Source organism: Naegleria gruberi, assembly GCF_000004985.1.
Source record: "Naegleria gruberi genomic scaffold NAEGRscaffold_52, whole genome shotgun sequence".
Taxonomy (NCBI): Eukaryota; Heterolobosea; class Eutetramitea; order Acrasida; family Naegleriidae; genus Naegleria; species Naegleria gruberi.
In genome coordinates this window covers 32,740-46,530 of record NW_003163275.1, presented here as the reverse complement: position 1 = coordinate 46,530, position 13,791 = coordinate 32,740, and the positions used below count along the sequence as shown (strand labels likewise).

Below are 13,791 nucleotides of genomic sequence, written 5' to 3'. Positions count from 1 at the left end.
TGATGCTACACCGAGGGTGTAACCTCCCAGTACGCCATGTTAAGATTGTGTGCATCAAATCCATCATGTTGGCTTTCAATTTAAAACTTTTAACAACAAAAAAACAATTCAACAACATTAAGCATCTTCATGTCATTCTTTAGAAGTATTTTCAGGAGTGTTAGTCACCGTAAGTTTCGTTAATTTTGGTTAGTTCTAAATTATTTGTTGAATGTTTAGAAAATTCATTGGCTGGAGCCTATGATGAGGAACCAACAGTAACAGTGTCCGGTAATGTTCATGTTCAACCAAGTGTCACAGTGTCAGGAAATGTTCATACCACTGTTCAACCAACAATGACAGTGTCTGCCTCAACCAATAATGGATATTCTACAGTGAGTACTCAACCAAGTGTTGGATTGAGTGTAGGAGTTAGTGCACAACCAACTGTACATGTTCAGCCAACTGTAGGAATGACTGTTTCTAATGGATATTCTACAATGAATGCTCAACCAACTATTGGAATGACAATGAATACCACAACTTATGAATCAAATTATAATACTGTCACTATGCAACCTACCGTTGACATGTCAATTGGTGTGCAACCAACTGTTGGAGTAAATATGAATATGGGTATGCCAGGAGTTGGAATTGGTTTCAACATGGGAATGCCAAATATGACTGTTTCTACACATACCACTTCCACATCAACATATACACCTCCTCCACAAAATAATTATACACCTCCACCTGTCACTAATTATTCATCTGGTGGTTTGGCTCAAAAAATTATTGCAGCTTGTAAGAATTCAACTTTCGATTCAGATAAGGTCAAGGCAGTTGTTTCGTATTCATCTGCCGAATGTAGTCCAATTATGGCCATGGATTTAGTGACAATTCTTAAATTATTTGATTTTGCCAATGATCAAGTCAAGGTAATTAACCAATTGAAGTCAACAAATAATATTGCACAAATGTCATGTAATGACGCTGTTTCAATTTTGAACGTTTTGGATATGGACAATGATAAGATTAAGGTTTTGGATGTTATTTGTTCTCAAATTTATGATAGAAGACAATCTGCTGAAACAATTGTTGGAACATTTTCCTTCTCTAATGATCAAGATAAGGCAAGAAAAATGTTACTCAGATAAATTCAATTCCGATATTTACAAAATTAATATTCATGTGTAACTCTTTTGAGGTTTCCTCATTTAATTCCTTTATAACTCCAACCTTGAATAATTTGGTGATTATATCATGAGAAATTAATCTTCAAATCTGTCAGGGTGAAACATTACACCATAAAGTGCTCTGCAACATTGAAATAGGTTTGAGCAGCAGCACCTAGAACTGTAATCGTTTGTTGTCTTTTTGCTTGTATTGAACGGAGTAGTTTCTTTAACATCACATATGGACATTATAGGAAAAGAAGGGAAGATGAATTCGTGACAATAAACGGTATTCTTGTCGTGATCGAATTCTTTCTCAAAGCTCATTACAATATCAGTTAAATTAAGGCTGTTTGGTGTCTCAGTGAATGTGAAAGATTTCCCAATATGATCAATTCCAAATTTCTTGAAAACTTCTTTCCTCACTTTCTCCGAAATGTTGAGTTTTTCCTTGTACATAAAGTTGAAAAATTGTTTGAGAAAGTTGACTCTTTGATAATTGTTCATTGTATCTAAGCAGGTTAAAGAAAGGTAATGTTCTATTCGATGACCAACAGTAGTCCAAGCGTTAGAGGCATTTATCTTTTCTGAAATAGGACCATTGAAATGTCGAACATCAGATATTAATGAATCTCTACACTTCTTCAACATAGATTCTCTCATTGTCAGAAAGTAATATTGATCCTCCCTATTTAATTGAGTTAGGTAATTAATCTTACTATCTTCCAATAATTCTTTCAAACTCAAATTAATTTTATCCATTCTTCTCAGTAATCTATGTTTTAAAAAGTAGTAAATAGTATACTCCATCAATTTTTCCATATCTTTCCTAGGATCAATAGGTTTAAACTTGTACACTGTTGTTTCTTGGTATGAATAATTACGAATTAAGCAACTTTTAAGTGCAACATCAGTTTCTTCATAAATATTACTCGAATCCCCAATTGATATTTCTGTACTTGGTAATCTTAAAACTCCCTTAGAGAAAAACTCCTCACTATAAACTTTAAACTGAAGAATTACTTTTCTATATAATCTGTAAGGATTAACAAGCATATCATTATCTATGAATGGTCGATTTTTCCATTCTCCGAATATCTCATCCAGTGGTTTGTACTTGGCAAAGAATTCTTCTGGATTGTTCTTCTTTTCGAAGTCTACATGGAATAACTTGTTTGGATTTTCAATACTTTTAAATTCTTCATCGGATCTTTCATTTGATAATATTATTGTCTTATCCACTGTATGTTCTACATTCTCCAGAACTTGATGGTTTTCCATCATGAAATCAACTTCAAATTCTACTCTAGAAATTCTTCTAACTGCCTCATCACCAAATTTGTTTTTAAAAGCATTCATGATAGGAATCATTAAACTGTCCAATGGTTCATCTCTGGGCAAGAAATCAAGAAATATTTGATAATACAATCGAGGTAAATAGACTTTTTCAACTCTTTCACGAAAATTATCATTCTTCAATACTTCCTTAATTGTTTTTGATATACTTTGATGAAGGGAAGCAATATCGGAAGAGCTTTCAGAACCCTGTCCAGTCAATAACAAATTCCAAACCTTACAAACATGTCTCATCGATTGAATTTCATAACATCCTCTATTCGGACAGAATGACAGAATAAGATCGAGGTAATCTTGATCTAAATCCAAGATTGAACATGTATTAACTTGATCCATTTTTTATGATATGAACTTCTTTGTAACAACCATATTGATGTAAATTTCAGAAATAATCAATTTACCCATACCAGCAACAGCCTTCCTGAACTTAGGATTACTTGTTATTTGATTGTTTGATTTTTTGAGAAAGTTGATCAAAAGTAGCATATTGCGAAGGATGGCAAACTTGTTCATAGTTTCCACTCTTTTGACATTTTTCTTTGAAATCACTTAGATTTGACATTATTTTACCTCCCTTCAAAATATCCCAAACACAATTTTCAGGGTCGTGAGTGAATGTAAAGTTTTTCTCCACAAATTTTCCAGAAAGATCCTTAATTAATCTTGTTACAAGCCCCGGAACAAGTGATAATTCACCTCTAATAATTGTACTTGGAGGAGCATTCTCTAATTTTTGTAAAAATTCCTCAATGTATGGTAAAATTGTTGTGTAAAATAACTCTCCAAATCCATACTGAACTGATGAACTATCATCTTCATCAATTCTTACTATTGCATTTTGTTGGACGAACTTGTTTGGCCAGTCCATATCATAGTGAGCTTTAATATGATGTTTAAAATTAGTCAAGTCTGGTGAGAAGAATGTTGATGTTGGTAATGGTTTTCCATTTTCTACAACTGCAACACCTACATAATCTGGGCGTATATCTATTATTGTACAATTAGGCATTCCATAATATAAGGAAATCAATGTGTAAGAGTGTTCGATATGAAGTGCAGGTATTCCAGCTCCAAACTATCCAATTCTAGATTTCATTATATAAACTTAATAACTTACAAGAATATCTTTCAAAATCTCCTCGTCCTCACTTGAAAACATGAATGGTTTGGCTAGGAGTACTGGATATTGTTTCAAACTCAAGTCCAAAGAATCTCTCAATATGTACTCAATAAAACAAGCTAAAATCATAGGATCAACTGCTTCTTGATCTATGAATAAATCAATAGGATCATAAAGTCTTTGGTATTGCTTTCCTGCATCACCAAGAAATAGATCGTTAAGCCCTTTTCCAGGAAAGAAAAAACTATTTACAAAGATGTGATGTTAGGTCATGATCTTTGAATTTAAACTTACTGGCTATGTATTCCAATTCCACTATATGAAATCTCAAATCTCATATTTGAATCACTCTTGAGGGCATACCTGAAATAATTTGGACCTGGATTAACAATAAATGCACAAAATTCCTTATCAAGATTTTTCCTGGAAACAAATAAATGAAACCAATCTGTGAGGTCATGAAATATATCCTCTTCCATTTTCATAATGGTAGAGTTATAGTCAAACCCATTTTTTGAGATGTCGCACCATTCGTCTTTGTATCTTTGTTTCCAAGTGTATTGGTCTCTTGCACTCGCATTCAAATTCCTGTTCAGATAGACAATACTCGTACAGACCTCTGTAGGAGTAAGATAGCTGAAAATTAGTGATAAGACCTCTGATGGAAGTGTGCTTTCCAAAAAGCTTGGCTTACTACATTGAAGATTTGATGAAATGTTCATTTGTAAATATTGAGCTTCAAGGTAAACTTTGGTAGATTTTTCAATATCCCCTTCTTTTTCCAATCTATCACTTTCCTCAACAAGGTTCTTAATATTCTGATATTCTTGACTGAGTTTATAATCAGTACGAGAAACATTATCCTCATCTACACGTTGGAAGATAATTTCAGTTCTGAGTACATACTTGGTACCATAATCTACTGGCTCTCCGCTATGAAAAATTTCATGATTAAAAAGAATACAATCACCAATATTGCAATTAGTAGAGAGTACGTGTTGCAATAATAGAGAATTATCTTTCTTTTCAATACAATGATAATAATTTGTTCCTGCACTAAAACTTTGGCTCAAATAAATTAATACAGTTAAAATACTCTTTCGATTATCATCGATAACAAATTGACCATCCATATGAGGTTTGAAATATCCACCCTCCTCATATTTTGAAATTCTTAATACTTCATTAATTCCAATAGGTTTCCACAATCCTTCATTGTCAAATCCATAAGGTCTCAAATCTTTAAAATCTGAAACCTTCAACATTGGTTTAATTCTATTCCAAATAGCATCTGCCATTGGTTTGCTCTTAATTAAAACTCTCTTACAATTTCTATATTCTTTTGGATATTCCTTTTCCAAAGAATGAAACTGGAGTTTTTCCAAATGTTCCATCAGATTTTCCAATTCAATCCTGTTAAACAATTCTTTAAGTCTTAAACAAATTTTCCTATTATTAGATCTATAGGATGGATGGGGATGAGTTTCAAAATCGGCAACTTGATCCTTAGTGTAGCCTTCAGACAATAAATTCACCTTTTAATTATTATTAAATAATTATAATAATATTTAATAATTACCTTGAAAGGTTTGCTATCCAACGATTTTCTATAGTAATAGTCAATATCTACTCGATCGGTCAAAGTTTGCTCCAATAAATCGTGTCTATTCCATATTTTAATAACCGATGATGGTGGTGGTATGATTCCCTCCTCATCATTCCAATCAATTATTTCCAATCTAGATCTTCCAATTCTGCCCTGTGTTGATGCCTTGTTGCCCATTTTTTACAAGATGAACTTTGAAATATTTACAATTTTATTGTTGTGAAGAAGATTGAAATTGTTTAATATCTATATGATTTAATGTAAGTATTCAAGTAAGGATTCATCACTGGTGTAACTTTTTCACCGTCTGTTGCAATATTAAGAATTCCATAATTACGTTTTCTTGTCCACTTTTGATGTTTAAATGTCCAACCTTCTTTGAGTTCTGAACTCTTAGTGAGCATAAATCTCATTGATAATCCTAAACACCATGAAAATTCATTGTTAGAAACAGAACTAGTGGTTAATTGTTTCAATACCATTTCATTATTATACATAATTTCAGTAACACCTCCAATATGTACATCACCAGCAACAAATACTGCTTCTCTATTTGGCTGTTCTTTCTTCCATCTATTAATTGAGTTGAGAATACCAATTTGTTCATTAAATTGATGTCCATAATTCCAGTGGTCTCTCATATCTGAAAGTTTAGAAGTAATCTTTGGTAAACTATCAGTCATCTTCTTATTAAGGAAAACTAATGGAACGGAACAGACACAAATCAATGCCTTTATATTCTCAGAAGCAAGGGCATTATTATCCTTGAAAAGCCAATTATTTAAATCATCCCATTGAGGTTGTGTTAGGAATGGTTTATCTCCTGACAATTCTGAATTGAATGAACGAGCAGCTCTCAAATCTAAGAATAAGATTGCATAATCACCAAACACATGATAATATCCTTCATGTTTCTTGAAAGTTTCCTCATAATTCATTGAGAGGACATCTTCTCTGAGACTTCTTTGATATTCCCAATAAACTTCACGTGCCAATCTACCAATATAATATTCAACAGATCCCTTATCCTTATCACATTCATCAGATCCCCAATCATCTCTAATTTCATGATCATCCAAGATCATTAAATTTGAAACTTGAGACATGATTCTTCTAGTTGGAGGGTGATTCCAATTTAATCTGTAATACTTTCTAAAAAGTTCCTTAATTTCATTTTCCTCATCCTTTTCAAGTTTAATTCTACCATCACAAATTCTTTTTGCTTCATCGAATGCATTGTGACCACAATCACTATAAATTTGATCACCACAATGCATTAAAATGTCAAGTTCATCAACTTTTTCTAACATTCTTTCCCAAACATCCTTATCAGGAATACGTCTTTCAATTAAATTGCAACTAACAGCTGCCGTGTTCAAATGGTGTGATCTAGTATTGAGATTTCCCAAATTATCACTAACCATTGTCTTGATAATACCAACTCTTGTCTTGGTATTAACAACATTAGGGAATTCAACTCTATAAACATAATCTGGAGATAAACCTTCAATTGTAAAGGTGTGTGGAATGTTGGCATTTGGAATAATGACCTTCTTTTTGATTATATTAGTTGCTTTAAGAGTTTCCCTCTTTGATTTTGTTAAAAGTGAACGTTTAAGAATAGCTTCATGATAAGAACCATGAGTATCATGCATATGTAGATGCAATAAACGCTTATTGAGATAATCATCTCTCTTCTCTAAATGAGATCTTTCACAAATTGGATAACAAACCACATCCAATACCAACTCGGAATCATTATTATTAATCAAATCTTTCGAACATTCCACAAGAATTCTAGCACTAGTACTCTTTACTAAACCAATCACTGGACCAACTGTCATGATAACATTTGAAGGAGCATCAGCTTCATATGAAAGTGAGGAAACAGCTGGTAAATTAGCAAAACTAGAACCTTGCATTGATTTTGGATCATAAACAGATTCAATAATCAATTCAATAGAACCCTGATCAGAACCAACAATTGGAAAAGTTCTACGTTGCTTTTCATTTGGTTTTAAATTCAATCCGAATACTTGAAGTAGAACAAATCCAATTACTATTCAATATCATCATATTCAATTAATTATATTATTCAATCAATTATATAAAATCATAATATTCAACAATTTCACAACAATCCACAAGTTTTGATCGTCATCATCAATAACATCATCAGTAGTAACATCATGAACAATATAGCTACTATATAACAACCATCATTCAATACATACCATCATTCTTTGTGAATTTGTCATAATCAACAATTCTAATCATTAATAAATTATCCATCGGATCATCAAGAATATAATCATCATCAATATCATCTTCCTCTGATACTCTTGTTGCAAAATCAATTTCACGTCTCTTCAACTTTTCACTAAAATCAAATTCAAAAGTTTCATTAAAGACTGGATTTAAATTCTTCATGACAATTTGTGTACGTTTAATTTCATTTTGATTCTTTGGTGGTTCGAGGTATTTGTTGGTTTTCGAATTGACAACCCACAATTCACAAAAACCATCGGATAGTCCATTGGCATCCATGGGTGGAAGATCAGTACATTTAACAACTGTAATTCTGAATAACATTGTAGAAGAAATATATGGGTTGTTTGAATAAAGAGGTTGTGATGAAGTTTTTTTTGTGTCCTAAGAAACAACCCATTTGGATGTTTTTAATCAATTCTTTCGAATGACTTGTCAAACAGATGATATGATGAACTAGTTTGTCAAAATACCAAAGTAGGTACCTAATATTTCAAGAAAATTGGTAATGGTTTTATTGTAATCCATTATCAAATTTAATATCATCATGTTAATGAGAATTTGGTGATTGGTTATTGGAATTTCGAATAGTTTTGTTTGACTCAATATCTCCAACAGGGGTGGAAGAAAGCATGAGTGGTTTTACCTTTGTAACAAGATAGGCAACACTGCAAAAGTATGGTTGATCATATTTTCTAGCTTTCTTTGGAAGATAATATGATGTGTTAACAGCAATGAATCCAAACAAGACAAATAGAGTACCAAATGCATACATTACATTGAACGCTGAAAAATCTGAACGAATTAACATGTCACAAACGATGGCAAATGGAATTGTTAGAGTTAAACCAACTGTGGCAATTACTGGAGATGTCAAGACAACTGCCAATGCCCATAATAAATCACTCAAAACAGCAGAAATTAAACTATTAACAACTGTTGCAAAGAATATTTTCCAAGAAGGTAATTCAAATGTTTCTACATCCAATCCCCAAAGAATGAATAAAATTGGCCAATTGAAGAATAAATTCAAAATTCCAACAAATCCAAACATCATGGCCATTGAAACATTTTCCTCATACTTTTTCAATATTGAACTATAGATACCATATCCCATAGCTGCTAATAAACTAAGCATATTACCCAAAACAGTATCTGTTTTCATTCCTGTTCCATTGTGATGACTATCTGATAAAGTTACAAGTGCAACACCTGATAAGGTCACAAGAATTGCAATAAATCGTAAAACACTGAAATGAGTTTCCACACCAATTAATAAACCAACTAGAAATGTAAATAAACATGAAGTATTAGAAATGATTGTATCACTAAATATTGTAAAATTGTCGAATCAATGATCAGGAAGAACACTTACCTGGCCACACTGGTATAAAGTAATGCATAATTATAAGCAGTATTTGAAAAGAACCAAAAGAATGTCACAATCACAGCCAATCTAAATGTTTTTCCAACATCCACATCATTTGATTGATTTTCAACTTGTGTTTGACTTAAATCTTGACTTGCTGACCCAACTCTAGAATATTCTCTTCTATCAATTTGTGAAATTCCCATTCTTTCACACACCTGTTTTGGTAAACAACAATTTAAACTAGCTCTAATCAACCAAGATACACTTTTTAACAATGGTCTTCTCCACGTTCCAACAAATATAAATCCCAACAAGTAAATTGAAAATAAACTAGTACTAATATAGGTGACCAGAAAAGGTTTCTCATAGTCCATATCTGAATAAATTAATTGAATTGCTTCACCTCCCAATGTCCACAAAATCACCACTACCAATATACATAATAATCCCAAAAACTTCTTAAATAAATTCCTATATGTTTTAGATTGTTTTAATAATAAAAGAAAGGAGGAGAGGTTTTTTGGTCTTTCAAAATGTTCTTCTTCTTCTTCTTCATCCTTTTCTTCCATAGGATCATCAATTGTTATATTATTATTCTTATTATTATCATCACTACTAGTATTATTATTGTTATTGTTATTATTCATTGGGTTAGTATCATCATGATGATTATCAGATAAAAGAGATGTTGTTGAAGGAAGAGGAGGAGATTCACTGAGTGGTGTTCTAGGAGAAGTTTCCTGTTGCTGTTGATGATTTACTTCTTCCTGTATGTTCATGTTTTCATGTGTGTTTGTGTTACTCCAATTTTTTCTATTGTCTGTTCAAGTTTATGAGAATCAATTGTTGGAACTTCTTAATGGAAGTTATCATGTGAGATTTTTCATATTGTAAAAGTTAATAGATATTTTTTATATTAAATTTAGTGATTGGTTTTTGGTTGTTCCAAGTCTTCTGTTTCTTCCAACATGGTTTCGTCTTCTTCATCTTGGAGAAGGGCAGATTGTTGTTTTTCAGATTTACTGTTTTCATTATCGGAATCAGAATCAAAGTCCAAATCAACATTGGAAACTCTAACTAGTTGACCATTGTGTGAATCATTAAGTTGAGTGAGTGGATAAATCGAATTGGTATTTGTGTGAGATCCCAATAAAAGTAAAATTCCAATAAATTGAATAAACCATCCAATAAATAATAAAACTAATTGGAATATTTCAGTATCTGACCATTCACGGAAAATTAATTCACCTCCACAAACAGTAATAAATGACATGATGGTATAATAGAGAACATTTGAAATGGCTAATAAAAGTTATTATGAATATTCTTCAATAAATTATGTTTAAAAACATACTAAATTCATATTGGACAAGAGTTACTTGAGTAAAGTGAGTGTGTAAAATTGTATATACAACGGATAATATCAAAATTAAATAAGTGGCCCAATGTTTGAATTGATTATCATCAGTTTCAACAGATGTCTTTACAAGTTCAATAAATAATTTAAATATAATAAAATTAGATGCAGCAAATCTAAAATAATAAATTTCAAAATTATAAAGTCAACCTACGTTGCAGAAATGGATGAATTGAAAAAGACATTTTTGAAAACTCTGAAAATTCCCAAAACAATCAAAATGAATGGTAAAATCACAATTAAAATTACAAATAAAATTGGAATGTTAAAGTCGAGAATTTGACCTGAAATGAAGGAGATTGTAATTGGATGTAATGGTTGATACTATTATTATTTCTAATAATCAATTCCATTCACAAAATACATACTATTTTGTCTGAAAATATGACAGATATTAAAATTCCGATCACTGTAATAAATACTCCAATATAATCTCTCATTGTAATTTTCTCAGCATTATACCAAGCAGTATAAAACACTCCAACAAAAACACCAAAACTCAAAACAGAAACAACAAGTGTCAATTCAACAAATGCAAATGAAACCATCTCGCAAATCCAACTAAATAATTTGTATCCAATCAAATAAATTAAACCTACCCGAATACAAACATTGAAAATAATGTCCACCATCTTTTATCCTTCAAATAATGAGTCCTATATTCAATCACTTGTTCACTGTTTTTTAAATGGGCATACTTTAATATTGCCAAGCCTAAAAAGTAAAATATACTTCCACTATATTTAAATATTATCGGATAGGATCATTTGTCCACAATAATTTAGTGATGATCATTGTATGTACATACACTAGAGAAAACAAAAATCCAACATAGAATCTATAATTTACAAAGTTGGCAAAAGCATTTGCAAACATTTTTTTTATTAAATTAAAAAACTAGAAGCTTCCATCATCAATTCTAATAATAAATTCTAATTAGATTGTTTGTTGAGAATTACCAGTAATTTTCCATCCTTTATTTTGTTGGATATTGTGTTAATTTGAAATAAATTCACTTTATTAAAAAGTTTATTCATCACCTTATTCCATTTAGAAAATTGAACACTACAACATGAAGGAAATCATGTTTAACCTTGTTTGGTGAATCTTTTCATTTGGTAAGGATGTTGAAGATTTAACTAGGCAAACTGAATATCTCAATTATTTCGTTGGAAAGCTGCCGAAACATTACAATATTTTTCTGGTATTGAAATCAATTAACCTAATTCCATTCAATACTCTTGTGTTATTGCATTAAAGGTATTAAGCTTTTTCTGCTCACATCTTTTCAAGTAGTATTCTTAAATTCTTCTATTAATAAAAAGCAAAACAATTTTAGTAGTTAGATAATTGTGCAAGAGCAATTTCATCATCCACACCATGAGAGTATTGTGATTATTGATCACAAATTCACCATCACCATCATCTCTTCGGAATTTTCATCATCCTTTCTCATCCGATATGATGGATAACAACAAGGCAAACAATAAAAGAAAAAATTGAACCAAATCAAAGCCTATTATTATTTTGGTGCCAATAATTTACTGATCAACTTGCCAATACGGAATTATAATATATATTCTATTATCAATACCATTTGATATCCAAACAAAGAATAATGAAGAAGGAATTACTTGCACGTGATGGGACTGTAAATTGGTTCAGACAGAGATGTTTGTGTCTACGTAAAGTAGAAGAAGAAGAAGTGAATACAACAACAACAACAACAACTACTGAAGATGAGGATGAATACAAGGAACCAGTGATGCAGACTTCTGGTTATGAATTGGCTGATCGATCAGAGGGTAGGTTTTTAATATATATTTCACCATCAATATTGATGATTAAAGTTGGAAGATTGTTGCCTGCATACAATTATTTTGATGGTCGATTTTCAATAGGTGATTCAGATTCACATACTTGTGTGGTTCATCATGATGGAATTGTTTACTTTTGGGGAGGAAGAAATGAAACAAATGGAAAGATTCATAGATTTGATTTGAGAACATATACATGGATGAAACCAATTTCTTCCAATCTGGATAAAAAAGATTCACGATACTATCATGGCTTTACTAAACAAGAGAATGACCCAATATTTTGGATGTTTGGAGGGCTCGATAACCAAGAATCAAAATATTACAATGATTTAATACGTGTAGATGGAAGAACCTGTCAGTGGAATTGGGAGCAATTTACAGAACCAACTGATGGAAATTCTGAATGGCCATCTAGAAGAAGAGGTCATGTATTTCTGTACAGAGAGAGTAATCATTCATTACTCTTATTTGGAGGATGTGGAGATGAATCCTATTCAGATGTATGGGAATTTAATATTTCACTCAGAAAATGGACCAAGTTAGCAACAACAGGAGATGAAATAGTGCCACGAGGATATTCGAGTGGAATTCTCATGAAAAAAGACAATACTGATGTGCTTGTTATTTATGGAGGTGATATTGGTGTGGACAATCAAACACTTACCAACCAATTATGTATATTGAATTTAAGTACTTTAGTGTGGAAAACCTATGACAATAGTATTACACCTCCTCTATTTGGACATGCAGGAACCACTTGTAAAATATCGAATGATGAAATGTTTATTTTTGGTGGATGTAATGATGATTACATTCCCTACTCTGACAGTTATATTTACAATTTGAAATATAACACATGGACTCTACTTGAGGTTGAAAATATTCTTCCACTCAATTGTAGCTCAATATTTATTGATGAGGAAAGAGGTATCATCAATCTCTATGGTGGATATGATGAACAGAGAAGAACAGACACCCACATAGTTATTCAAGTGAATCCTCTTTATGATTTTAAAATTTATAGAACCTTTCCAAAACTCTATTCGACACTCAATAGACAAATTTATACAGACATTCTAATTAAATCAATTGAATGAGTAATTTGATATCCATATTGGTTTATTTACTTAAACCTCAATGATCACTTATCCAATAATTATTCCAATTTAACAATATTATTAATAAATATAATATTTAATAAGAATTTAAATATTATAAATTTATTTAATATTAAAAAAAAATGAGTAGTACACCATCTCTCACTCCATCAATGCCCGAACATAGAGTGAATCACTTATCAGTGATGAATTCATCATCATACAATCATTATGATGATAATAAATCACCCAATAATTTAGGTAGTATCGGAATCAATAATACAACAACAACAACAACAGCATCACTATCAACAACAAATAATTCTGGAAGTGTTTCAATTAATATGAACCAAATGATGGGTGGAAAGGATAACGATTTTAAAAGAAAAAAGACTTGTTGTTCGAAAAATAACAATATATTAATAACCATGATGGGAATATCTATTGTCCTACTTCCTTTTGTAACATTATTATTTAACAAATCATTAATTTTACTGATATTATTTGTAATATTTATGGAATATTTAATTACAATGTTTATATTTAATATGATTGGATTAGTTAATCAATTTATTGATCAA

General features: G+C 31.2%; 6 protein-coding genes across 6 annotated transcripts; 2 read left to right on the top strand and 4 right to left on the bottom strand.

The window, feature by feature from the left end:
* Positions 1–129: 129 nt before the first annotated feature.
* Positions 130–1,136, top strand: NAEGRDRAFT_72240 (uncharacterized protein; the record flags this gene model as incomplete). The annotated part of the gene is made up of 2 exons (XM_002672601.1): positions 130–169; positions 220–1,136. 2 exons carry the CDS (start codon positions 130–132, stop codon positions 1,134–1,136), a joined length of 957 nt encoding a protein of 318 aa, XP_002672647.1.
* Positions 1,137–1,250: 114 nt separating this feature from the next.
* Positions 1,251–2,744, bottom strand: NAEGRDRAFT_72239 (uncharacterized protein; the record flags this gene model as incomplete). The annotated part of the gene is made up of 1 exon (XM_002672528.1): positions 1,251–2,744. The coding sequence occupies one exon, from the start codon at positions 2,742–2,744 to the stop codon at positions 1,251–1,253; it is 1,494 nt and encodes a 497-aa protein (XP_002672574.1).
* Positions 2,745–2,943: 199 nt separating this feature from the next.
* On the bottom strand, positions 2,944–7,828 carry NAEGRDRAFT_81155 (uncharacterized protein; the record flags this gene model as incomplete). Its single annotated transcript, XM_002672527.1, has 5 exons — positions 2,944–3,585; positions 3,628–3,874; positions 3,925–5,165; positions 5,524–7,295; positions 7,471–7,828. The coding sequence occupies 5 exons, from the start codon at positions 7,826–7,828 to the stop codon at positions 2,944–2,946; spliced, it is 4,260 nt and encodes a 1,419-aa protein (XP_002672573.1).
* A 226-nt stretch (positions 7,829–8,054) lies between these two features.
* NAEGRDRAFT_72237 (uncharacterized protein) lies at positions 8,055–9,655 on the bottom strand (the record flags this gene model as incomplete). Its single annotated transcript, XM_002672526.1, has 2 exons — positions 8,055–8,832; positions 8,880–9,655. The coding sequence occupies 2 exons, from the start codon at positions 9,653–9,655 to the stop codon at positions 8,055–8,057; spliced, it is 1,554 nt and encodes a 517-aa protein (XP_002672572.1).
* Positions 9,656–9,798: 143 nt separating this feature from the next.
* NAEGRDRAFT_72236 (uncharacterized protein) lies at positions 9,799–11,169 on the bottom strand (the record flags this gene model as incomplete). Its single annotated transcript, XM_002672525.1, has 5 exons — positions 9,799–10,178; positions 10,231–10,409; positions 10,448–10,617; positions 10,662–10,854; positions 11,102–11,169. The coding sequence occupies 5 exons, from the start codon at positions 11,167–11,169 to the stop codon at positions 9,799–9,801; spliced, it is 990 nt and encodes a 329-aa protein (XP_002672571.1).
* Positions 11,170–11,911: 742 nt separating this feature from the next.
* On the top strand, positions 11,912–13,210 carry NAEGRDRAFT_72235 (uncharacterized protein; the record flags this gene model as incomplete). The annotated part of the gene is made up of 2 exons (XM_002672600.1): positions 11,912–12,098; positions 12,144–13,210. The coding sequence occupies 2 exons, from the start codon at positions 11,912–11,914 to the stop codon at positions 13,208–13,210; spliced, it is 1,254 nt and encodes a 417-aa protein (XP_002672646.1).
* Between the last annotated feature and the right edge of the window lie 581 nt (positions 13,211–13,791).